Below are 24,605 nucleotides of genomic sequence, written 5' to 3'. Positions count from 1 at the left end.
TGATTTGGTTTTGGTAATTGAGTGTTAATTTTAGTTGGACTAATATGTTTCATGTAAGATGAACAAGTAATTCCACACACACTAAGTTGAGCAAGCAATGATAGCTATGGTGGAGAAATGTCTTGTGGTGTGATGCAAGTGCTCAACTAGTGCACGCGAAGGAGATTATTAAATATGAGACATCATATATAATAGGCATCCAACATCCTTGATGAAAAAGGATTATATAATACTCTCTCCGCTCTAAACTATAATACGTTTTTCACTTTTCTAGATATAAAACTTTCACTATACATTAGATCATACATCCCATATGTTTAATAACATAGTAGAAGTAATCTATAATAGTTAAAATATCTTATAACTTAGAATGGATGAGTAGCAATAAACTACGACCTTTCTTGTACAACCCTCATAAACTTATATACTTTTTCTAGGAGATGGACTTATATATTTAGCGCTGCACAATGTGAGGTATACATATGGAGAGATAAGAAAAAATAAAGAACGGCAGCAGACTCGATCCTCTTTGCATTTCAGTGCATAGCTGGACTTAATAAGCTCCGACGCTCCCAGCTGGCAGCTGCAATGTTATCTGTTTTGTGACAAAACCCCCCGACATAAACACACGTCTCTTGACATCTGTTCGCATTATGGCTGCGTCCCTACTCTACTATCCCATGTTTGCTTCAAGCAGATCCTTGACTCCATCCTGTAATGCCACCCTTTTTTTTCGTCGACTGCCGCTTTCGGAGATAATCCAATGTGACACCGCGTGTTGGCTCCATAGTCCGCACCAGTAGCTCTCAAAGCTTGCTAAAGAAACCGGGAAACGATGGCCGGTGGGGGCGGTGCCGCGGCGGCCTTGGTGGCGCGCGAACGGCCCGAAGTGGAAGGCGCGGCCGTTACGAACGGAAGGACCGAAACCGAAGGATTAGAAAACCACGCAGACGCGCTGTGGAGCCTGGGATCCTTGATCAGACTCGCCAAAGGCGATGAGGCTGCCGAAAGCGGAGTCGGGTCGGTGGCGGGTGGGGGCGCCGCGCCGCGGCGGCCGCGCAATCAACTCCCACCACATTCCAACCCGGTGTCTGGGCTGGTCCACCACCTCTCCCCCGCCCGCGCACGGCCGCTCCCGGCGACCGTTTCACCACCAACGGACGGCACCCCCGTACTACTGCAACGGATCAGAATCATTCGATCCAGCTCTTGCCTTTGCCCCCCGTTGTTCGCCCAACATCTCCGTGCTCCGTGGCTTGAAATTCCCCATCAACTGGTCCTAGCAACCGTCCGTCCTACGGTGGCGTAGTAGTGGAGAACCAACCTGCTACCGGTGCTCCTGTTTGCTGCTCCACATAGGGATCGCCGGATCAGTACTCACGTTAGCTTGCTCTCTTGTAGGAATGGTGGCTGTTGTCTTGCTGCTGAAAACGCATGTTAAACTTTAGCTCCGATCGCATCAAATGTTTGAACACATGACTAGACGAATATTTTAAGCCTAATTAGTTCATAATTGGACATTAATTATCAAATAAAACAAAAATACTATAAAATCTGTTAAACTTTAACGTCTCCAACCAAACACGCAAAATTAGCACTACACGTGCTGGTGCCTGGTGGTCGTAGTGCAGCACGTGAGAGCCATTGAGTGTGTGCGGAACCGTATGGCAAAGGATGTGGAATTTCGGATCCGATCCCAAACCGCCAACTGCATTCATGGAGTGGAGTCAAGCCTAGCTGGTGCCTGAAACAGCCGTCCTCCGTCCTCTGCCTGCCATAATGCTTCTTCGGTTTTTCAGCCTGTTATAAGGATATTTTGATTCCTTTCCCTAGTACAGTATATGAAACGGACACAACTTAAATAATAAGCCAATGTGGTGAGCCTCCAGGCTCCAGCTGCCTCTGTTGTTTTTTTCCTATCACATTGCAAAATACAGCAAGCACGTCTGTCTGGCTATGAACGAGTGTACCACTACGAACGGGCATCGGATTCTATTGCCGATGCTGAAATGTAAAAGCCAGGCCTGTTCTGTGATTCAGAGGAGAGCAACTCTTTTCCTGTCGATGCTGTCCTGTCAAATCGGCTATGCGTTCTTATCTACGTGTGTATAAACATGTTTTAATCTCTTTGATGACAGTTGACATGCCTGTTGATTTTTGAGTCCTAACCGCCGGACTGCCGGGTCGTTCGTGCTCACCACTCACAGACGCAACGCAGCGCACGGCGGTCTCGTCACCTCGGCCGGTGCACCATTTCCACTGACCCACCGCCCACCGGCCGCATCCAACAGGAAAATCGTATGCTAGGCCTGCATTCCGACCTGCAAAAATCAAGGCTTTTCCTTTCCTTCATGGTCATGGGGTCCAATGGCCCGACCTTTCTCCCTCCAAAGGTGAAGAAGGCGAGAGCCAAGAAGCTTCAAAACAACTCATCCATCATCCTGCCAACCCGGCACCGGCAACCCTCCTCCTTGGCCCCTTGCCATCTCATTCCCCCACTCTGCCTTTGCAGGTCGCCACTCGCAGCAAGCATTCCACAACATACTTTCCTCCGGTCCCGTTCGGCGGCGAGGCTCCGATCGAGCAACGTCGTCGCGCCTGTCCATGCCGGCGCCGCGGCCGTAAGGGCGGTCGATCGAGCGAGGAAGAGAGAGCTAGCGCGAGCGCGGGAGCAGCCATGGCGGCGTCGGCGGGGAAGCTGGCGGCAGCGCTCCACCGGAGGACGCGCAGGGTCACGTCTGCGCTGGCGTACGCGGCCCTGGAGTGGGTCCTCATCGCGCTGCTCCTCATCAACGGCGTGCTCGCCTACGCCATCGCCAGGTTCGCGGACTACTTCGGCCTCAGCCCGCCGTGCCTCCTCTGCTCCCGCGTCGACCGCCTCTTCCTCCAGGCGGAAGGCGGCGATGCCGAGGCTGGCGCCGCGCGGTGGCTGCGGGACGCACTCTGCGGCGACCACGCCGCAGAGATCTCCGCGCTGGGGTACTGCCTCCGCCACCATCGGCTCGCGGAGGCCGGAGAGATGTGCGACGGCTGCCGGTCCGAGTGGAAGGAGAAGACGAGCGATGCTGCAGGTGCGTGTACCTGCTGCAAAGCTGTCGTACGGACTTCTTTGCGCGAGCAAGAAGATACAATTACAAGGGATCAACATGTCTTGGAGAAGATAACCGAGGAAGTAGAAGACGACGATCAGGGCTATGTTCTTCTGGCTCAAGATGATCACGAAGAGGACGAGGAGGAGCCGGATGAGGTCGAGAGCCAAGAACAAGAACAGCAGAGCGAGGTGGAAGGCCAACAGCAAGAAGACGAGGTGATGGCTTCCGTTCAGGATGAATCCTTGGAATTCATGGATCAGGTCGAAGACATCACCGCGATCGGGGACGACCGGTTGGTGTCGGTGGTGGCGCTTGATGAGATGACGATCGCCGATGATTCGGGTCTTCATCGGGATGTTGAAGAGGAGGACGGAGTGAATCGTGTAGTAGAAGATGAGCAGGATTCGAGGGATGTGGATATCGGAGTGGTTCTGGAGGAGAAGAGGATGTTGGATTCCTCGGTTGCAACGCCGGCTGATGTGATCGAGGACTCTGTCATGCCCATCAGCCCCGTACCTTGTCCTGAGATTTTAACAAACCCATCTCATCCTGATCATAACTCCATTTCCCAAGATGATGGAGATGTTCCTGAAGATACTGCTGAAATTGGCGATTCCACGGCCGAGGAAGAACACATCTTTGTGCCTCAAGGTACTTTCTTCATGCGCTGTGCTTCTTTAGCATCGTGTTCCATTTCTTGTCAATTGGTAATAACCATCACATGTTTTTGGCTTCAATATCAGAAGCCAATTTTGAAGATGACAACAGAACAGCTGAGGTGGACACGAACTGCGAAGTATCAATCGGAAGCGATATATGCGAACGGGAACAAGATGACCATGTCGTTCCATTTCAAGATTTGGCAGCATTGGAGGAGCCGGTTTCTCCATTGTCAGCTGCAGATGATCTGCCATTGCCATTGGAGATTCTAGACCCAACTGAGCAAGGTAGTTAAGTGATTCAACCCTACTAATTCACCCAAAAAAAATCCCCATTGATATGTCGTTGATTATTAACACTTTTTTGTTGTACTAAATTTAATTTTAATTTCTGTTGCAGAAGAAGCTGGTGAAGTTGAGCAGGAGGAGGTGACGACGAGCACGGGATTGGACCTCCAACCAAACGAGCAGAGCGAGATCGAAGAAGACAAAGCACCTGAGACACCGACGAACAGCGCCGCTACACAACGCTCCGACAGAATGTTTCTGCTCGAGAGGAAACGGTCGTTGTCGCTGTCTCTGGATGGGAGCGTGGCGAGCGAGATGGAAGGCGGCGAGCCTTCCACCGTGGACCAGCTGAAATCGGCGCTGCAGGCGGAGCGGAAGGCGCTGGGCGCGCTGTACGCCGAGCTGGAGGAAGAGCGGAACGCCGCGGCCATCGCGACGAACCAGACGATGGCGATGATCAACCGGCTGCAGGAAGAGAAGGCGGCGATGCAGATGGAGGCGCTGCAGTACCAGCGGATGATGGAGGAGCAGTCCGAGTACGACCAGGAGGCGCTGCAGCTGCTGAACGAGCTGGTCACCAAGCGGGAGAGGGAGAAGCAGGAGCTGGAGAGGGAGCTCGAGCTGTACAGGCAGAAGGTGCAGCACTACGAGGACAGGGAGAGGAGGAGGACGGCGAGCTTCAAGGCCAACGGGGTAAGCGTAAGCCCCAGTGGCAATGGCACTTCCGTGTCCTCCAGCGGCGAGGAAAGCGACGGGCATTCCGACGACTACTGCGAGCTCGGCGAGTCTCCCGACGTCGGCAACGTTCAGAGCTCATCGGATGCTGCACTTGGCTCCATGAGGGATCAGGAAGGCACCAAGCACCTAGCGGCTCTGGATGATTCCTTGACGTACTTTGAGATGGAGAGACTTTCCATCTTGGAGGAACTCAAGACGCTGGAGGAGAGGCTCTTCACACTGGAAGACGATGATACCAACACCGGCAAACAAGCTATTGGCCATTCCTCGATTGATTTCGATTTGTCGGCCGGTGGCCTTCAGTCGCCTGATTATATTCTCAGCGGTGACAAGGCAAGAATCGGAGGAAGAGCCTCTATCAGTAGAGGGAAGAGCCTTCTGCCTCTGTTCGATGCAGTCGGCGACGAGACCTGTGACCAAATGCCATCTGCAGGAGTAGGAGAGGCAGATCAAGACGATGATTCGGCAACAAAGCCGGTGTCGGTGCTTGTCAAAGAGCAGGAGAGGCTGGCAATCATTGAGGAAGTTGATCATGTCTATGAAAGATTGCAGGCGCTGGAGGCAGACAAGGAATTCCTGAGGCACTGCATCAAATCCCTGAAGAAGGGAGACAAGGGCATGGACCTTCTCCAGGAGATTTTGCAGCATCTTCGCGATCTCCGCAATGTGGAGCTTCACGTCAAGAATGCCGGTGATGCCATAGCTGCAAATTCAGCCTAGCAAGTTCGTCTATAGGAGGTAATGGTAAGCACCTTCTGTCAAATCTAGATGTCAATTGAATCAGAGTGATTAATGAAACTGTGTGTATATCCTCAACATAGCATCTCCCCTTAAAAGTTCATATAGCCACACGACTTTGGCAGTTTCCAGCAATAACGTCCAGCAACAATCATGATTTGCAGATTACCCTAGCTTGGTATCGATTGAGTAGACTGGATTGGAGTAATCCAAGGCACTGCATTGGTGATGGTCCCTGGAAGGTACTGCCTGATTATTGGGAGGCTCTGCTCATTTTGTCTGTGGGCCGGAAGCAGGCCCTCCCTTTTGTGCTGGTCCAGCACTGCCAACTTTTTTTTTTCTGTTGTGATGGTCGGTCGTAGGAATCATTAGGCCTTCCAACGCTGCACAAAGCTGAATCATGGTGACAGCTTCTGTGGCATGCACGGGGCAAAAGAAAAAGGTTAGCCCAAGTGGAGATGTGGATGTTTTTTTTTGTTATCTTTCCTTGTCGGATTTAATCTTTTGGTTAACTTCGGATTTGTTTTTGAGCTGAGGTAGGGAGTCCTCATGTATTTGTTGTAATTTTTTTTGTGAGGTTGTAGCTTGAACGGTTGGTACATGCAGTTTGCTCTTTGTCTATAGCCAGATTTATGATGAAAAGAAAGGCTGTCTTATGATGAAATCCCCCTGTGGTAAAGATTATCCCCTAAGGCTCTAGCCCTTGGGTTTTGCTTCAGATTGAATCCTAATTTCTAAGTTCCTAGTATCAGATAGTCATTACAAAAGAGAGAAAAAGAAAGAAAGAAAAGCAAAGACGGGACATAGAGTCGCTACATACAAAAGAGAAAAGGATGTAGGCTGAGAACAAAAAAAAGATGTAAGGGTCCAACTAGAGACTACATCAGCAATGTATCGGAGCTAAGAAAAGGCCCCAAATGCAACTGCAACAGCTCTGTAATGGATCGCCGGAGAGCTTGCCCACTATCCCTCATAGTAAGTAAACAGGCCCTTAAGATGTTAAGCCTGGTACAACCCACTTGGGGCTGGTGCGAACAATACTACAACATCTTACCATATGCTAATATAGTGCCATTGCCAAGGAAGGGATAAAGACTAGGAAAGATATCAGATTCCCTTAATTGTAGGGATTAGTTTGGTAATGGTCAACTCCTCTTGCACCCCTCTAGCACCTGTTCTCCTGTATTTGTTTCCTTACTTTTAATACAACAAGAAATAGGTGGGGTTTTTCCCCTATTAAACCCTAAAAAAATGTCAACTCCTCTCAACTACATAAGGGTGGTATTGTATCTCCTTTCAATCAAGCAATAAAGAAGAATTATTCCAAATCCGCCAAATTATTCTAGTCTCCCTTCACGTCGACTTTTACTAGACATCTTCATGGCAATGGTTATCCCCAAATGTCTAAGGATCATAACACGGACAAAGCCAATGCCATTTTTTATACGCTACACTACCTATAGTGCGCTACAATGCCTTAGGAGTCGTAGATAGAGCAATCAAAAGCGGCACCAAAGGGGTCCTAAGCAACATAGGATAGATTCAATATACATCTCAAAATCAACTATCAAACTATGTTCTAAGTACGAAGAAATAATTTAACATAGTTTGCTTATATTCTCTTGTACCATGAGGTGAGATGGTCAAAACCTAAAAAACTCTACCATCTTCCTATGAAAGATGGTGATGAACAATGTGTCACATGTCTCTAAAGCCCATTGTCGTGGCTTCGATTCCGTAGCAGTAGTCGGGTTGTTCGATGTGGGTCAATGTGTGAGTCTCTAGTGGCTTAAGCACTCAAAACACATGGGGGTTTATCTTGGTTTAGGCGTCTAAGCCCTATATCCAGCAGTGGTGTCCTTTAGGTTAGAAATGCTCGATCAAGTTCTTACAAGAGAGAAACAGAGGTGTAGGAGAGCCCTATGCTACTGTTCTAGGGTTTCAGCTGCTTGGGCGAGGAGTCGACCAAGGGCCAAGCATCTTGGTTCGCTAGACTATGGCACGATCTATCGTGGGTGTTTTAATCTCTTCTACGGGAGCCCATGTCTCACCTTTTATATCGGGAGGCGATGATGGTGTTGCTAGGCTTCGATTCCCCCCTAGAGGTGTTGTGTGTCATCCTTTGTCTTGTAGCGCGGAGGCAACAACTCCTCAATTGCCCCCCTAGCATCTTCTGTTGCTACCTGGAGCTGCCTGTCACACGTTGTGCGATGTTGTTGTGCCTCCCAATATAGACAGTAACTTCACACCGCTCGGTCTCATGCTCTTCATATTCTCTACCTTCATATTCTGGGCGATCTTTGATTCCAAGTTTCTGCATGGTAGCATACAAGAGCTTGGGAAAGCCTTCTACACTTAGACAATAACTGCTGGTCCAAACTCCTTCTGCCATCTGAGAGAATTTTTTTTCAAATAGAGGGAAGAGGGTAAGAACTTTTGTAAAATACGTTTATTTAGTAAAATACTGGTCTAGAAAAGCCTAAGGTCGCGTCCTACAGCCAACTACGGCTCTGATACCACCTGAAGCGCCCCTGGTAAACCAGGAACTCAAATGTGATACAATACTAGTCCCAGGAGGCTAGTAACACATTTATTACATCAGATAACTTTTAGCGCAGTAGTCTTGGAAAGCGTGGACAAGGAAGGCACGCTATAATAATAAGACACCAAAATACAACACAGGTCTAAAGGACCTAGAAACAAACGATATCGCCATCGAACATCTGACGAGTCCCAATGCCACAGGCTTAGTTGGGTGCAGACACGACCTTACTCGAACGCCACTTCGGGATCGAAGTCCGGATCTTCCTCTGTTTAATAAAGCAAGGGTGAGTACAAAGTACTCAGCAAATCCAACCTAACCCTACGAAAGGGGATAACAGTATATATGCATATGGATAAATCAAGGATGTGGCTTAGTTTTATTTGCATAACGCTATCTTTTTACACATGCAAGGTTTCATTTCACAAATACTGTTGTAAAAGACCTCTTTTTCCACATATGATAGTATTTCTAAAAATGAGGGTTTGATCACAATTTTAAGTGTTGTTGAAATCTTGTTCCCACAACACAATGGTAGTCAACCATTTATTTCCAAAATCACACTCACTCTCATGTTTTCACTCATACCATCCCATCTAGTTGTTGAAACCAAACCATAACCCGTCCGAGACCGCGGACACGGCTATCCAGATAGATTTACACTCTGCAGAGGTTGTACACTTTTCCCACAAGTAGGATACCATAACTTACACCGTCGTGCAAGCACAGATCCATCAAAGTCATTACCCTCCATAGCTAAGTAATGGCGCTCACCACGGGAACACTAAGGCCACATCTCATGATACCACAATAATTCACAAAGCTCTTTTCATACATTTCCACAATTTCACATACATCACTTAGTGTCCCGTTGCACACCTGCCTCCAGGTGATTGCCATACTAACTAGAGGGATTTAGACTAAACCTTTCCCATGCAAGGCGAGTGGTTGTACGATAAATGAGTTAGGCAAGATGAATCATCAACTCAGTCCTTAATCGAGACAAGGCGGATATCTTCACGCTTAACCCCGCAAGGTATAAGCCACAACACCAGGGCATCCCCAAAAGAGATCCCATCCGCCCCATCTCTATAGTAATCACATCTATAACTTGTTCATTAACCCTTTCATAATACCCACAATTTATTTTCACCACTCACACATTTTACTTTTAAAATTATTATATTTGAAAAATATAGCGATGAGTATCCAGGATGAGTAACAAGTCCTAAGCATACTAAATAATAATATTTCTGTCATAGCATATTATTTGTTCCTAGGTTTGAACAAGACAATTATCGGGTAATATCAATTCAAGGATGGCTATTCAACAGGTTTTAACTAAGCAGCGAAAATACTTCGTACATATATCGTACATGCAATATTTAAAACGGCTTCTACGGGTTGTGTTTAAAAATAGGATCAATATGCATCAAAGGGGATCGGTTGGACTTGCCTCCGTCGGCGTCCTCGGCAAACTCCTGCTGACAGTCCGGGTCCTCGGCGTCAAACTCGCGGTACTCGTCTCCAACATTCTCGTTTTCCGGCTCGTTCACTCCGTCAACTAAAATACGCGACGAACGACACAGACAATAGGCACAGATAAATAATCATATAAATTCAAATGAGCTCCAAAAATCATGAAATTAATATGGGAGGTAGATCATGATTTTAGATGAATTTAGGAAAAAGAATTATTAAAATCAGAGTTAGCATGTGGCATTTGTGAAATGGCCGGAATTTAATCATGCGAAAAAGGCTAACGATAATTAAGGAATGGATGCTTCACGTGGGCATTTGTTTGGCTGGTAGTGCATGTTTCATGCATGCATGTACTATTTGGAGTTAATGCTTGGCCCACACATGCATGGTTAGAGAGAAATTAGCAGGGATCATTAGAACTCTTCTGTATGTCATGGTTCTATTCGTGGAGTTCTTGGCAGTGAACCGGTACAGACAAATACATGGAAAAATACAGAAAAATACTACAGAAGGACAGAGAAGAGCAAGGAGATACTCATGAGCTGCTCACCTCGTCTTGCGACGACAGTCGAGCTCGGCTTGTGCGTATGGCCGTATACGGTATACGCGAAGTGAGAGTGAGTGAGCGAGTGAGTGAATGTGCTTTTCGGGTGGTGAGAGTGAGCACCTGAGGCTGGCTTTTTATAGGCCAAAGCGCTCAGCTACGTGCCATTAAAAATGCTACTGTAGCGCATGGTCGGTGCCTAATTTCATGCGAAGGACGATGTCCCATTTGCATGCACGTTGCATGCAAATGGACGGTGCCTAATCACCGTGTCCTTGCATGCAGGTGCATGCAAATGGTCGGTGGCATGTCCTGCATGCATGCATGAGATATATATTCGTGTAGGTGCACTGCTATGTTCTCTCGCATGTAAGCTTGCTGGTACTTGCTATTATTTGTGCGCAAAAAATATAAATGGTGCCTAGTTGTATGTCGCGACTTGCTATCTTTTTGTACAGCAAAAGAGGCGCGAGAAAAGGCAAGAGGTGGGGCCCGCATGCCGCGGTGCGCGCGCGAGCGAGTGCGCTCGGCGAGGGGGCCGGGCGTGAGTGCGCTGCGGCGCTGATGGTGGTGGGGTCGGTGCACGCGCCGTTGCCGGGTATCGGGCAGAGCGAGCGAGCAAGAGGGATAAGTAGCGGACATATGATGCTCATGCCATGCGGTGCAGGTTATATTTAAAGATGGATAATTAGAATGGATGAAAAAAGGATTAGATGGAGATACTATAGAGCTCAAATGATTTATAGTTTTTGAAATATATTTTGAAAATAATTTTTTTTAATGCGAGTGATTTTTTAATGTGAATTTTTGTGATGTTACAAACCTACCCCACTTAAAAGGAATCTCGTCCTCGAGATTCGGCTGGGTCCTAAATAGATGGGAAAACTCTTTTCTCAGGGCATCTTCTCTTTCCCATGTTGCTTCTGCTTCAGTGTGTCTACTCCACTGAACACGACAAATTTGGACTGTTGTCGTTCGAGTTTGCTTGGTGACTGTATCTAGGATTTTTATTGGCACTTCTTGATATCTTAGGTCATCTTGTAAATCAACTGTATCTGGCGATATTTGTTCATCTGGTACTCTGAGACATTTCTTCAATTGGGAGACATGAAACACATTGTGTATATCTGACATTTCTTCAGGTAGCTGAATACGATAGGCTACAGCACCAATCCTCTGTAATACTTGATATGGTCTAATATACCGAGGTGCTAGCTTGCCTCTAACTTGGAACCTTCGAGTTCCTCGAATAGGAGAGACTTTGACATACACAAAATCTCCAACTGCAAAACTTAACTCTCTCCTTCTTTTATCAGAATAGCTCTTTTGACGTGATTGTGCCTCTTTCAATTTTTCTCTGATTTCAGCTACACGATCTTCTACTTCTTTTATAAGGGCTGGTCCAAGCAAGGTTCGTTCTCCAACTTCTGACCACATCAATGGGGTTCTACATTTTCTTCCATATAGAGCCTCAAAAGGTGACATGCCCAAACTAGCTTGGTAACTGTTATTATAGGAGAACTCTGCATAAGTTAGGCTTTTCTCCCAATCTTTACCATATGTGAGCACACATGCTCCATAATCTGATTTATTCTTTCAGTCTGACCATCAGTTTGAGGATGATAAGCTGAGCTAAAATCTAGCTTGGTTCCCATAGCTTCATGCAAACTTTTCCAGAACTTAGAGGTAAATTGGGTACCTCGGTCAGATACAATCCTACTTGGCACACCATGCAATTTGACTATGTTATCCACATATAACTGGGCTAACTTGTCTCCACTATATTTGGTGCGCACAGGTATGAAGTGAGCAACCTTGGTAAGGCGGTCCACTATTACCCATATTGAATCATTTCCTTTCAGAGTTTTGGGTAATCCATTCACAAAATCCATGCCTATCTCATCTCATTTCCAAACAGGAATAGGCAATGGCTGGAGCAAGCCTGCTGGTTTCTAATGCTCCGCTTTAACCCTTTGGCAAACATCACATTGTGCAACAAATCGTGCCACATCAGCTTTCATGCCATTCCACCAATATCTTTCTTTTAGGTCCATGTACATCTTGGTGGCACCAGGGTGGATAGAATAAGCTGAGTTATGGGCTTCATCAAGGATTAATTCTTGAAACTTTCCCTCCTTGGGCACACAAATCCTGTTTTTATACCACAATACTCCTTTGTTATCCACTCTAAAGTATGGAGCTTTATTTTCTCCAGTTTGCTCACGAATCTTCATCAGATCCTTATCCTTATGTTGCATCTGTTTGATTTCTTCCACAAGAGTTGGCTGCACCATCAGACTGCCATTTTGAGGTTGACGTACTATATGCATGTTCAACTGTGCTATCTCTTCTTGTAGGTGAGTGTTCTTAGGCACCAACTGCTGACCATATGACCTTCTGCTTAGGGCATCTGCTACCACGTTGGCCTTTCCTGGGTGGTAATGAATCTCAAGGTTGTAGTCCTTGATTAATTCCAACCATCTTCTTTGCCTTAGGTTCAAGTCTGATTGTGTGAAGATGTACTTCAAACTCTTGTGATCAGTGTAGATTTCACACTTGTTTCCAATGAGGTAGTGTCTCCAAATCTTGAGAGCATGCACTATAGCTGCTAACTCCAAATCATGGGTAGGGTAATTTTGCTCATGAGGTCTAAGCTGACGGGATGCATAAGCAACCACTTTTCCTCCTTGCATGAGAACACATCCTAAACCTTGTCTTGAGGCATCACAGTATATGATGAAATCTTGGTGAATGTCTGGCAAAGTTAACACTGGTGTTGTGGTCAGTCTCTTCTTCAACTCTTGGAAACTCTTCTCACATGATTCTGTCCAAGTGAATTTTTTGTCCTTCCTAAGAAGCTCTGTCATGGGTCTGGCTATCTTGGAAAATCCTTCTATAAACCTTCGATAATATCCAGCTAATCCAAGAAAACTTCTAACCTCACTCACATTGGTGGGTTGCTGCCAATGGGAGACAGCTTCTACTTTCTCAGGGTCAACTGCAACTCCTTCAGCTGTCAAGATGTGGCCTAAAAATGCAACCTTCTCAAGCCAAAATTCACACTTGCTGAATTTAGCATACAACTTGTATCCTCTTAGCTTTTCCAACACTACTCTCAAGTGTTGCCCATGTTCTTCAGCACTCTTAGAGTAGATAAGTATGTCATCAATGAAGACTACAACAAACTTATCTAACTCTTCCATGAATACCTTATTCATGAGGTTCATGAAATAGGCAGGGGCATTGGTTAATCCAAAGGACATCACTGTAAACTCATATTGTCCATATCTGGTTACAAATGCTGTCTTGGAAACATCACTATTCTTGATCTTGAGCTGGTGATAACCTGATCTCAAATCAATCTTAGAGAAATACTTGGCTCCTTTAAGCTGATCAAAAAGGTCATCTATCCTTGGCAGGGGATACGGTGACTTCATTTAGGGACCTATAATCTACACACATCCTCATACTTCCATCTTTCTTCTTCACAAACAAGACTGGGGCTCCCCATGGTGAAGAACTAGGTCTAATATAACCTTTCTGCTGCAATTCTCTTAGCTGCTTTTTCAGTTCAGCTAACTCTGCCGGAGCCATTCTGTAAGGTCTCTTGGCTATGGGGGCAGTCCCAGGGATAAGATCAATGATGAACTCTATATCCCTATCTGGTGGCATTCCAGGTAGTTCCTCAGGGAATACATCAGAGTATTCTTGCACTATTGGTACTTCCTCTATGGTCCTTGCATCCAAGTTGAAGACCATTGGATTAACTTTAGACCCTCGGGTTTGGCATTTCACTTTAATCCCTTCATGGTTAACTAATGATACTTCCTTGGTTGCACAACTAATAATTCCATTGTGTCTGGTTAACCAATCCATTCCAAGGATAACATCTATTCCTTTGGACTTGAGCACTACTAAGTCTCCTAAGAAAACTACCCCACTTAGAATGATCCTTACATTTGAACAACCTAGATGACATTTGATGTCAGACCCAGGTGTTCGGGTTATTAGGGGTAACTTTAGTAGTACTGTGGGTATTTGATGCTTCTCAACAAAACTTGATGATATGAATGAATGTGATGCTCCAGAATCAAATAATACTGTTGCAAGTACTGAATCGACTAAGAACTCACCAAGTACCACTCCTGAAGCAGTCTGAGCATCTTGAGCATGAATATGGTTGACACGGGCTCTACCATAGGATTGTTGAGGTTGCTTCATCATCTGGCTATTATTGTTGGTGTTGCTATTGTTGCGAGGGAAACCACGGTTGACTCCAGACACTGCAGGTCTTGGTCCATTAACAGTGTGGGACTGAGTGGATACTGCTGGTGGGTTGTTCTTGTAGGGACAGTTGGCGATGTAGTGTCCAGTCTCATGGCAATTAAAGCAAGTTCTGACATTGTTTGTGACTTGACCAGTGTTGTTCTGTTGAGTCTTGCCATAAGTTTGATTCTGATAGGTTGTCTTGGGCTGATATGATGACTACATTTGGTTATTGGAGACACTAGCAGGAGAGCGAAACTGCATTGGGGCTTGAGTCCGCTGGCTTGGTTGGCTAAAGGTTTTCAGCCTCTGGGATCTAGCACCATCTTGAACCTTGCGCTCCAGAAACTTGCGCTTGTTTTCCTTCCTTTCTTCAGTCTTGGCCACATCAGTCAGAATGGTCCTGTTCATCAAAGTGTTGAAGTCTGGATAGATCTGTGGAGTCATGAGGGTTCTAAGCTCACAGGTCAATCCTTCTATAAACTTTGTCTGTTTCTTGGCATCAGTGTTGACCAATTCTGGGGCATAGCGAGACAATTCAGTGAATTGGAAGATGTACTCACTCAGAGTTTTATTTCCTTGCTTCAAGTTGCGAAATTCATCAGCCTTCAGCTTCATGATTCCATCTGGAATGTGGTACCGGCGGAATTCATCCACAAATTCTTCCCATGTGATAGTGTTTGCATTGTCCACAGCTCCACCATAGGCTTCCCACCAAGAAAGGGCAATTCCTGTCAGCTGATGAGATGCTAGCAGAACTCTATCCCTTCCATCACAGTGGATTGTGTCCAACTTCCTTTCAATCACCTTAAGCCAATCATCTGCTTCCATGGGGTTGTCAGATCCAGTAAAGGTGGGTGGCTTAAGCCTCATGAACTCAGTCATCTTGTCTTGGACTCCGGCTCCACGGTTGTTCCTAGGGCGGTTCATGCCTTGAGCCAAGGTCTCCAGAAGGCGAGTCTGAGTTGCCATGACTTGTGCTAAGTCAATTACTGGAGGAGGGGGCAAGTCATCTTCTTCATTATGGTTCCTAGTCTGACTCACTTCATCTTTATGAATACCGTCAACATTTGCATTGGCTTGACTTCCATTTGGATTTTGGCTTTGTCTACTAGCTGCACGACTACTTGGTTGAGAGCGGGTAGCTGGTTTGGGAGGCATCTGTTGGTTAAGATGAGAAAGCATTAGATAAGGGTTAGATCTATTGAGTGATGTTGTTTTTTTGTTAAGGCGTTATATTTTAAAAAGGTGCAAGTTTTAAGACTTGCTATCCCGTAAGGGAACAACATAGAGCACTCAATTATTTAGCACAACCAACAAGCACAAATATATATTTTGATTAAGAGGGCGGTTTACAACGTAGTAATGGAGGAAATAAGCGTACTACAATACGATTCATCTACTTTGGGGGTTGAACAAAAGTGAAGTAAACTCCACTTCCCCAAGACATAAGGAGGAACTAGGTGCTACTATTCTTCAACTTCTTCGGACAGAACGGCTTCATTCCCTCGGTGTTGAGGAGGATCATGCTTCCGGCATTTGTGGTTCTTCTTTTGGACTAAGAGGTGGGTCACCGTCTTCCTTTAGTGGTGGCTGGGTGAGGAGGGGAAATCCTTCTTCCTTACTGGGCTCCAACTCTAAAGCTTCATGAGAGGCTTCTGTGGGTGGGGGAGCTGATGGCCCTTCTATGTCCATCTTTCTTTTGGTTTTTAGGGACATGATTGGGATACCTTTTAGGACTATGGGCTCTTGGTCTTCCTCTGCTAACATCCTTCTTTTGATCCTAGTGATAAGGTAGGCATCCTTCAACTCCTGAGCATGGCGGTCTTCAGCTGCCTTTAAGACTTCAGCAATGGTGATTTCACGACTCTCGGCTGCAGCTGCTTGGGTCTGAGCTTCTGCAAGCTGCACATAGAGCTTTCTAACTATGATCTCGGCTTCCTGCGCACGATGGATGCACTTCCTTAACTCCGAGGCCTGCTCATCATATTGCTTATCTAGAGCAAGAAGGTACGTGGTCATGAATACCACAGTTGGGTCATCTTCAAGTGAGTAACGTCCTTGCAAGAGCTCCATGCGGGTCCTCCAAACTGGTCGGTCTTTTTCGTCGGGTGGAAAGAACCTCATGGGTGTACGGGTGATGGGTTTCTCGTAGATCTGGCATAGGTACCTCAAGGCTTTACGGGCGACGGCTTGATATGTATCTGCAAACCGAAATCCGGTCGCAGTCATACTCCAAGCTTCAGTTATGTTAGAGAAGTCCTCACTTTTCCCAATATAGACAGTAACTTCACACCGCTCGGTCTCATGCTCTTCATATTCTCTACCTTCATATTCTGGGCGATCTTTGATTCCAAGTTTCTGCATGGTAGCATACAAGAGCTTGGGAAAGCCTTCTACACTTAGACAATAACTGCTGGTCCAAACTCCTTCTGCCATCTGAGAGAATTTTTTTTCAAATAGAGGGAAGAGGGTAAGAACTTTTGTAAAATACGTTTATTTAGTAAAATACTGGTCTAGAAAAGCCTAAGGTCGCGTCCTACAGCCAACTACGGCTCTGATACCACCTGAAGCGCCCCTGGTAAACCAGGAACTCAAATGTGATACAATACTAGTCCCAGGAGGCTAGTAACACATTTATTACATCAGATAACTTTTAGCGCAGTAGTCTTGGAAAGCGTGGACAAGGAAGGCACGCTATAATAATAAGACACCAAAATACAACACAGGTCTAAAGGACCTAGAAACAAACGATATCGCCATCGAACATCTGACGAGTCCCAATGCCACAGGCTTAGTTGGGTGCAGACACGACCTTACTCGAACGCCACTTCGGGATCGAAGTCCGAATCTTTCTCTGTTTAATAAAGCAAGGGTGAGTACAAAGTACTCAGCAAATCCAACCTTACCCTACGGAAGGGGATAACAGTATATATGCATATGGATAAATCAAGGATGGGGCTTAGTTTTATTTGCATAACGCTATCTTTTTACACATGCAAGGTTTCATTTCACAAATACTGTTGTAAAAGACCTCTTTTTCCACAAATGATAGTATTTCTAAAAATGAGGGTTTGATCACAATTTTAAGTGTTGTTGAACTCTTGTTCCCACAACACAATGGCAGTCAACAATTTATTTCCAAATCACACTCACTCTCATGTTTTCACTCATACCATCTCATCTAGTTGTTGAAACCAAACCATAACCCGTCCGAGACCGCGGACACGGCTATCCAGATAGATTTACACTCTGCAGAGGTTGTACACTTTTTCCACAAGTAGGATACCATAACTTACACCGTCGTGCAAGCACAGATCCATCAAAGTCATTACCCTCCATAGCTAAGTAATGGCGCTCACCACGGGAACACTAAGGCCACATCTCATGATACCACAATAATTCACAAAGCTCTTTTCATACATTTCCACAATTTCACATACATCACTTAGTGTCCCGTTGCACACCTGCCTCCAGGTGATTGCCATACTAACTAGAGAGATTTAGACTAAACCTTTCCCATGCAAGGCGAGTGGTTGTACGATAAATGAGTTAGGCAAGATGAATCATCAACTCAGTCCTTAATCGAGACAAGGCGGATATTTTCACGCTTAACCCCGCAAGGTATAAGCCACAACACCAGAGCATCCCCAAAAGAGATCCCATCCGCCCCATCTCTATAGTAATCACATCTATAACTTGTTCATTAACCCTTTCATAATACCCACAATTTATTTTCACCACTCACACCTTTTACTTTTAAAATCATTATATTTGAAAAATATAGCGATGAGTATCCAGGATGAGTAACAAGTCCTAAGCATACTAAATAATAATATTTCTGTCATAGCATATTATTTGTTCCTAGGTTTGAACAAGACAATTATCGGGTAATATCAATTCAAGGATGGCTATTCAACAGGTTTTAACTAAGCAGCGAAAATACTTCGTACATATATCGTACATGCAATATTTAAAACGGCTTCTACGGGTTGTGTTTAAAAATAGGATCAATATGCATCAAAGGGGATCAGTTGGACTTGCCTCCGTCGGCGTCCTCAGCAAACTCCTGCTGATAGTCCGGGTCCTCGGCGTCAAACTCGCGGTACTCGTCTCCAACGTTCTCGTTTTCCGGCTCGTTCACTCTGTCAACTAAAATACGCGACGAACGACACAGACAATAGGCACAGATAAATAATCATATAAATTCAAATGAGCTCCAAAAATCATGAAATTAATATGGGAGGTAGATCATGATTTTAGATGAATTTAGGAAAAAGAATTATTAAAATCAGAGTTAGCATGTGGCATTTGTGAAATGGCCGGAATTTAATCATGCGAAAAAGGCTAACGATGATTAAGGAATGGATGCTTCACGTGGGCATTTGTTTGGCTGGTAGTGCATGTTGCATGCATGCATGTACTATTTAGAGTTAATGCTTGGCCCACACATGCATGGTTAGAGAGAAATTAGCAGGGGTCATTAGAACTCTTCTGTATGTCATGGTTCTATTCGTGGAGTTCTTGGCAGTGAACCGGTACAGACAAATACATGGAAAAATACAGAAAAATACTACAGAAGGACAGAGAAGAGCAAGGAGATACTCATGAGCTGCTCACCTCGTCTTGCGACGACAGTCGAGCTCGGCTTGTGCGTATGGCCGTATACGGTATACGCGAAGTGAGAGTGAGTGAGCGAGTGAGTGAATGTGCTTCTCGGGTGGTGAGAGTGAGCACCCGAGGCTGGCTTTTTATAGGCCAAAGCGCTCAGCTGCGTGCCATTAAAAATGCTACTGTAGCGCATGGTCGGTGTCTAATTTCATGCGAAGGACGATGTCCCATTTGCATGCACGTTGCATGCAAATGGACGGTGCCTAATCACCGTGTCCTTGCATGCAGGTGCATGCAAATGGTCGATGGCATGTCCTGCATGCATGCATGAGATATATATTCGTGTAGGTGCACTGCTATGTTTTCTCGCATGTAAGCTTGCTGGTACTTGCTATTATTTGTGCATAAAAAATATAAATGGTGCCTAGTTGTATGTCGCGACTTGCTATCTTTTTTACAGCAAAAGAGGCGCGGGAAAAGGCAAGAGGTGGGGCCCGCATGCCGCGGTGCGCGCGCGAGCGAGTGCGCTCGGCGAGGGGGCCGGGCGTGAGTGCGCTGCGGCGCTGATGGTGGTGGGGTCGGCGCACGCGCCGTTGCCGGGTATCGGGCAGAGCGAGCGAGCAAGAGGGATAAGTAGCGGACATATGATGCTCATGCCATGCGGTGCAGGTTATATTTAAAGATGGATAATTAGAATGGATAAAAAAGGATTAGATGGAGATACTATAGAGCTCAAATAATTTATAGTTTTTGAAATATATTTTGAAAATAATTTTTTTTAATGCGAGTGATTTTTGAATGTGAATTTTTGGGATGTTACACAACGTTAGCTTGAGCGTCGACGTCGAAAATTGGCAGTAGCTTCCACGACGATGTTGACATAGAGCTTGTCATGCTAACGTGTTGTGAAACATGTCGTCAGCGGCTATGATTTTTTTCTCTTATGGTTAACACAATAGATGAAAATAAAATACATAGACACAAGAGATAGAGAGACTATTCTTTATTCCTCTGAATATTGATAATTACAACATACAGCTCCCACGTGTATATAGTCCAGTCAAAGCCTAAGAGTTTGGTAAGAGTCCACTTACAAATCGACTATGATTAAGATCTTCCTGAGCCCGTAATTTTAGCACCAACATGGACATACAATGCATCTAGTCTTGAAAAGTGAAAAACATAGTAACACATCTTCATAATATGGATGGACTGGTCCATCAATCAGGTCCTAGGAAGCAGCTGGATGTGGTAGCCTTGTGGAAACACAATCTCTGAGATGCGTAGCACATCACCTCCTTTGACTTCCCTCCATCTGATCATTAAGAAAGACAGAAATTAAGAAACCAAATCTATCTTATGTAAGGCAGATACAAATAATATGATGTAACACAGGTGGTTGGACACCCAAAAAATAATGTATACATACCTATAATTGGTCACCAAGGTGTGGATGAAAAGCGCGATCAGGACTTTGCTGAACTCTGCCCCAACGCAGAGCCTTATGCCGCCCCCAAATGGCATGAAATTTCTCAGCAGAGTGCTCTTATTGTCCTGCATTTCCTCCGGGTTCATGGTCCATTCTTGGATGAATAAACTTGAATTGCTCAATTGTAGGTAAACAAATACTAGTAATTTATTAATTGGTAGCGTTTGTGTTTAATGGTACTTTCTAGCGAAGTTGTGTCCAAAATCAGGTATCTTGGCATCTTGTGAAACCCAAATTAAGATCCTCAATTTTTTTATAAACCAAAAGAAGTTACAAGTTTAGTTTTAAATTCTCTTATTATGTGGTCGTTTATTTGTTTGCATTAGACTGACAAGTCGCTTAAATTAGGGGAGGAAATGGCAAGTCAATGTGTTCGATCTTGACGACTGACCTGCCACCTCCATGGGTTGAAGGTGAGTGGATCTTCAAATAATCTAGGGTTCAGATGAACTGCCATTGGGCTGATCATGACCAACCAGCCAGCAGGAATTGTATAGCCTGCATCAAGAAAATTAATTGAAGTCGTTAGTGTAGTCAGTCATTAGATGAAAACTTGTTTGCCTGGGCTGGAATATGGGATGATGTCGTCTTCGGTATGAGGATGAATGCAGTACGGATAGTGAATTGATCTGTATTAAGCTTTCTCTAATATATGATCTGTATTAAGGTTTATTGCAAGGCTAGTTTGGACCTCAAATAATCGTAGAGTTAGAGATGGAAACTAATTTATATTTAAATCATATAACAGCCGAATTCTTCTGCATGCTTGCCGTATACTTTAGCATACTTACCATTCACTTGGACATCCTTGAGAGACTTTCTGAAAATCCCAGGAGCCACGTTACCCACTCGAGTTATCTCATTCATAACCTTCATCGAGTCAAACAATCCAATCAGTTTGAAGAGCTTAAGAGGATCCATGAAGGGTTCATTTAAACATTACGTTGAAGACTTCAAGTGAAAGAAACCATCATAGATCAGCATGTTTCTGGAAACGAGACCACCGATAGAGTTTCTTACATTCACCGGAAAAAAATTTACACTCGGAGTACCATAGAAATGCCGAGAGAGAGAGAGAGAGAGAGAGAGAGAGAGAGAGAGCAACGAGCACGCCGTCATTATGCATTTTAGCTATTTGTTAGAGTATTTCCTAGCATCAAATCACCTGAGCAGTAAACGTCATGGACTTGTACTCATCCCATGTGATTGAAGAATTCACGCCCTCTCGTTTCTTCAGTATTGTCTCGTGCTCTTCCTGCAAAAGTACGACGATGTTTTCATTATGCACTCGCTTAAAATTAAACCAGAGTGCTTCGAGCCTTCGACCGAGAACCAGATTATAAAAAATATAAATTTAAGTAGACGATAAAAAAAATTATTTTTGAAACGAAATAAAAATTTGATTGTCTCCAATAGAGCCCGCAAAAGTGTAGGAATTCACGCACATAGGATGATTTGCAATTATGATGAGATTATATACAGAAAAACAAGCTAACCGTGAGTGCTTCGACAACTTTGGGGTTGTCAGTAAGGAACTTCATGGCAACAGAGAGGGTTGAAGCAATAGTGGCAAAGCTGGCAAATAGGAGTGCTGCGATTGCGTCAATTGCAAACTTATCAGTCGCCACTGGCTTTTCACTTTGCAGATCATCAACAACTATGTCAAGAAGGTCTCCATGCCGTTTCTCCGGGGCACTTAGCCTTTCCTTCAGAAGTTCTTTGAGAACACTCTGCACCTTTTTCCTTCCCTACATAAGCATAAGTGACATACATGAAGCTGAAAGCGATGAAAAATGATTCTGTGTGTACTCATCTGGAAATAGAACTGTGGAAAGATTAATATGGATCGAATTTGGGACTTATGCTAGGACTTATTAAATACTCCTATATGTTAGAGTGTATGTGGTATGTACTAGTGTATTAGTTATGCTAGGACTTATTAAATACTCCTATATGTGAGCCAACAAAATTCGATGTCAACTATGCATTTTTACTCCTATTAGTTCGGAATGAAATTATCTCAAATCACGCAAGAGCGAAAATTGGGTCTCCTAACATGATTCTGAAGGCCAAGTTATTGCATAATTTATTTTTCAATTTAAACAATTCTTATGCACTTCTCAACCAGGCAAAGTGCTTCATTGACTCTGCCCTCCATCGATGAGGGCTGGACAAAAAGCTCGTTGTGACTCGTTTGAAAATAGCTCTGATTACACTTATTTATCTTTTAAAATTAAATTAAAATTATCTTATTCTAAATAGAATTTAACTTTGGCTCAGCTTGTTAGGCTCGGTTCGTTAAGAACGGTTTAAAGTTGAGTCTCAAACTTTCGTCCCCCTCCCCCCACACGCCCCCACCATTAAAAGGATATAGTAAATTTATGTAGCTAGAAACCTCACAATCGCATCGTTCGTATATAGTTTGAATTATACACATATACTCCGTACCTGCATGCATCGGTAGAATGTTGTCCCAGGAACATACAACGGAAAGGCGATTAGTCCCTGGAAAAATGATTCGTAATTCTTCCGCAATTCTCTAGCCCTTGCAACGTCAACACCGATCAGCTTCTTTGCCGTCATGTCAAAGATCATCTGGATGCAAGAACCATTAGCTTATATGTGCAGTACCATATAAGATTTTTTTCTTCTTCTTGTGAAACAAAACTGCAGAAGCATTTGCTCGCCCAGTCCTTCAAAGAAGCTTACAGAGGTAATTAAGATTTGTGTACATATATTCATAGGGGTAAATGTGCGTGCGTTATGAGCGTCTGTGTTATAACATATAATTATCAAAAAAAAGCTAATTACTTGCTAAGTTAATGTCAACACAAAACCTATTTAAACTTTCTTTCTTTCGAAAGTAGCCTACTAATTGCAACCTTTGTTTTTTTTTTGGAAAAAACAAGTAACCATTCTACTTACATTTGAGATGGCCTCCTTGACCTCGATGCTGGGCTGTGCCGCCCATGCTTGGAGGCTGGTGGCGACGACGTCGGCCATCTCCGTGAGGAAGGGCCCCTTGAGGTTGTTGAGGCCGAAGTCGCGTGCGGCAAGGCCGCGGACGTAGCGGTGCAGGATGCCGTCGTAGGAATTGATGCTCTCCTTGCCGAAGATGCTGTTGGAGGTGTCCGGGTACCAGCTCCGGAACAGCTTGCCCTCCTGCTGGAAGATGAACCGGTTCACCTCCGCGTCCAGGGACACCACCACCGGTTGCCCCACCAGGCTCGTCCTGAACACAGGACCGTACCTGCATTTCCAAACAGAGTAAGTTAAGGCTGTGCTTGGAGTGATAGTGATGCTTTATTTATATATATGTTGAGGCCTCAATTTTAAAACTTAAGCTATCCATATGACTAGGAACAGTAGAAATAGTATTTTTTTTTTCTCGAATACCTCTGTAGAAATAGTATTACCATATTAAAATTTTACGATTTGGATTCACAAATACGTACTCCCTGAAGCCATGAATAAATGATGTTTTTGGTTGCATGCCATTAACCTAAAAATTACTTTTATGCCTTGGATGTATTTGAAAATACTACAAATAGACTCGATTCAAAAGTACTCCACCCAATCCAAGAATGTGAGATTCTCACCTGTTCAATCTTTCTTTGTAAAAGACTGGGATACCCAAGGAAGGGCTCGGTCGGAAGAACTGGAAGGTCTCACCTACAATAGGGAACCCCATTGAGCCAGGAGGAAGCTTGCCGTTGCACGGAGGGTGCCTCCACTTGTACACCCAGTGCAGCAGCCATCCTACCACAAGTGTGCTGACACTCCAACCTAGAATAGCATATGGAACCTGCAGTGCTTCCATGCCTGCCACTAGCTTAATTGTTCATTTGAGTGCTCAGGTGCGTTACAGTGTCCAGCACATATTGACAGTACGGTGTCTAGCATATGCCTGTATATATATATAGAGCCTTAGGGCCTGTTTGGTACAGCTCACAACAGCTTCATGAGCTGTTGTGAGCTGTTTTTTTTTTGCCAAACACTTATTTCCAAAACAGCTTCATGGGTGAAGCTGTTTTTCTCCTCCTCTCACAAAAACATAAGTTGGATGAAGCTGAAAAAAAGTAGCTTATTGCAGCTTCTCCCTCATTTCTCTCTCTCAACTATGCATGAAGTAGTTAGTGAAGCTATTTTGCCAAAC

At 44.6% G+C, this 24,605-nt stretch overlaps 2 protein-coding genes across 2 annotated transcripts; one reads left to right on the top strand and one right to left on the bottom strand.

Moving 5' to 3' along the window:
- Positions 2,264 to 6,179, top strand: LOC8054309 (myosin-binding protein 2; the record flags this gene model as incomplete). The annotated part of the gene is made up of 4 exons (XM_002468106.2): positions 2,264 to 3,743; positions 3,836 to 4,039; positions 4,152 to 5,521; positions 5,680 to 6,179. Coding segments are annotated over 3 exons (3,030 nt in total), but the record flags the coding sequence as incomplete, so codon positions are not given.
- Positions 20,185 to 24,269, bottom strand: LOC8078823 (cytochrome P450 87A3). The gene is made up of 9 exons (XM_021453114.1): positions 24,049 to 24,269; positions 23,375 to 23,699; positions 22,898 to 23,044; positions 21,946 to 22,197; positions 21,615 to 21,704; positions 21,241 to 21,319; positions 20,841 to 20,947; positions 20,390 to 20,514; positions 20,185 to 20,275 (listed from the first exon to the last, which is right to left on the bottom strand). The coding sequence occupies exons 1-9, from the start codon at positions 24,267 to 24,269 to the stop codon at positions 20,185 to 20,187; spliced, it is 1,437 nt and encodes a 478-aa protein (XP_021308789.1).

The sequence above is a fragment of the Sorghum bicolor genome, chromosome 1 (genome assembly GCF_000003195.3).
Source record: "Sorghum bicolor cultivar BTx623 chromosome 1, Sorghum_bicolor_NCBIv3, whole genome shotgun sequence".
Lineage (NCBI taxonomy): Eukaryota > Viridiplantae > Streptophyta > Magnoliopsida > Poales > Poaceae > Sorghum > Sorghum bicolor.
The sequence above is the reverse complement of the archived record's forward strand: the minus strand, read 5'-3'. Positions and strand labels throughout refer to the sequence as shown.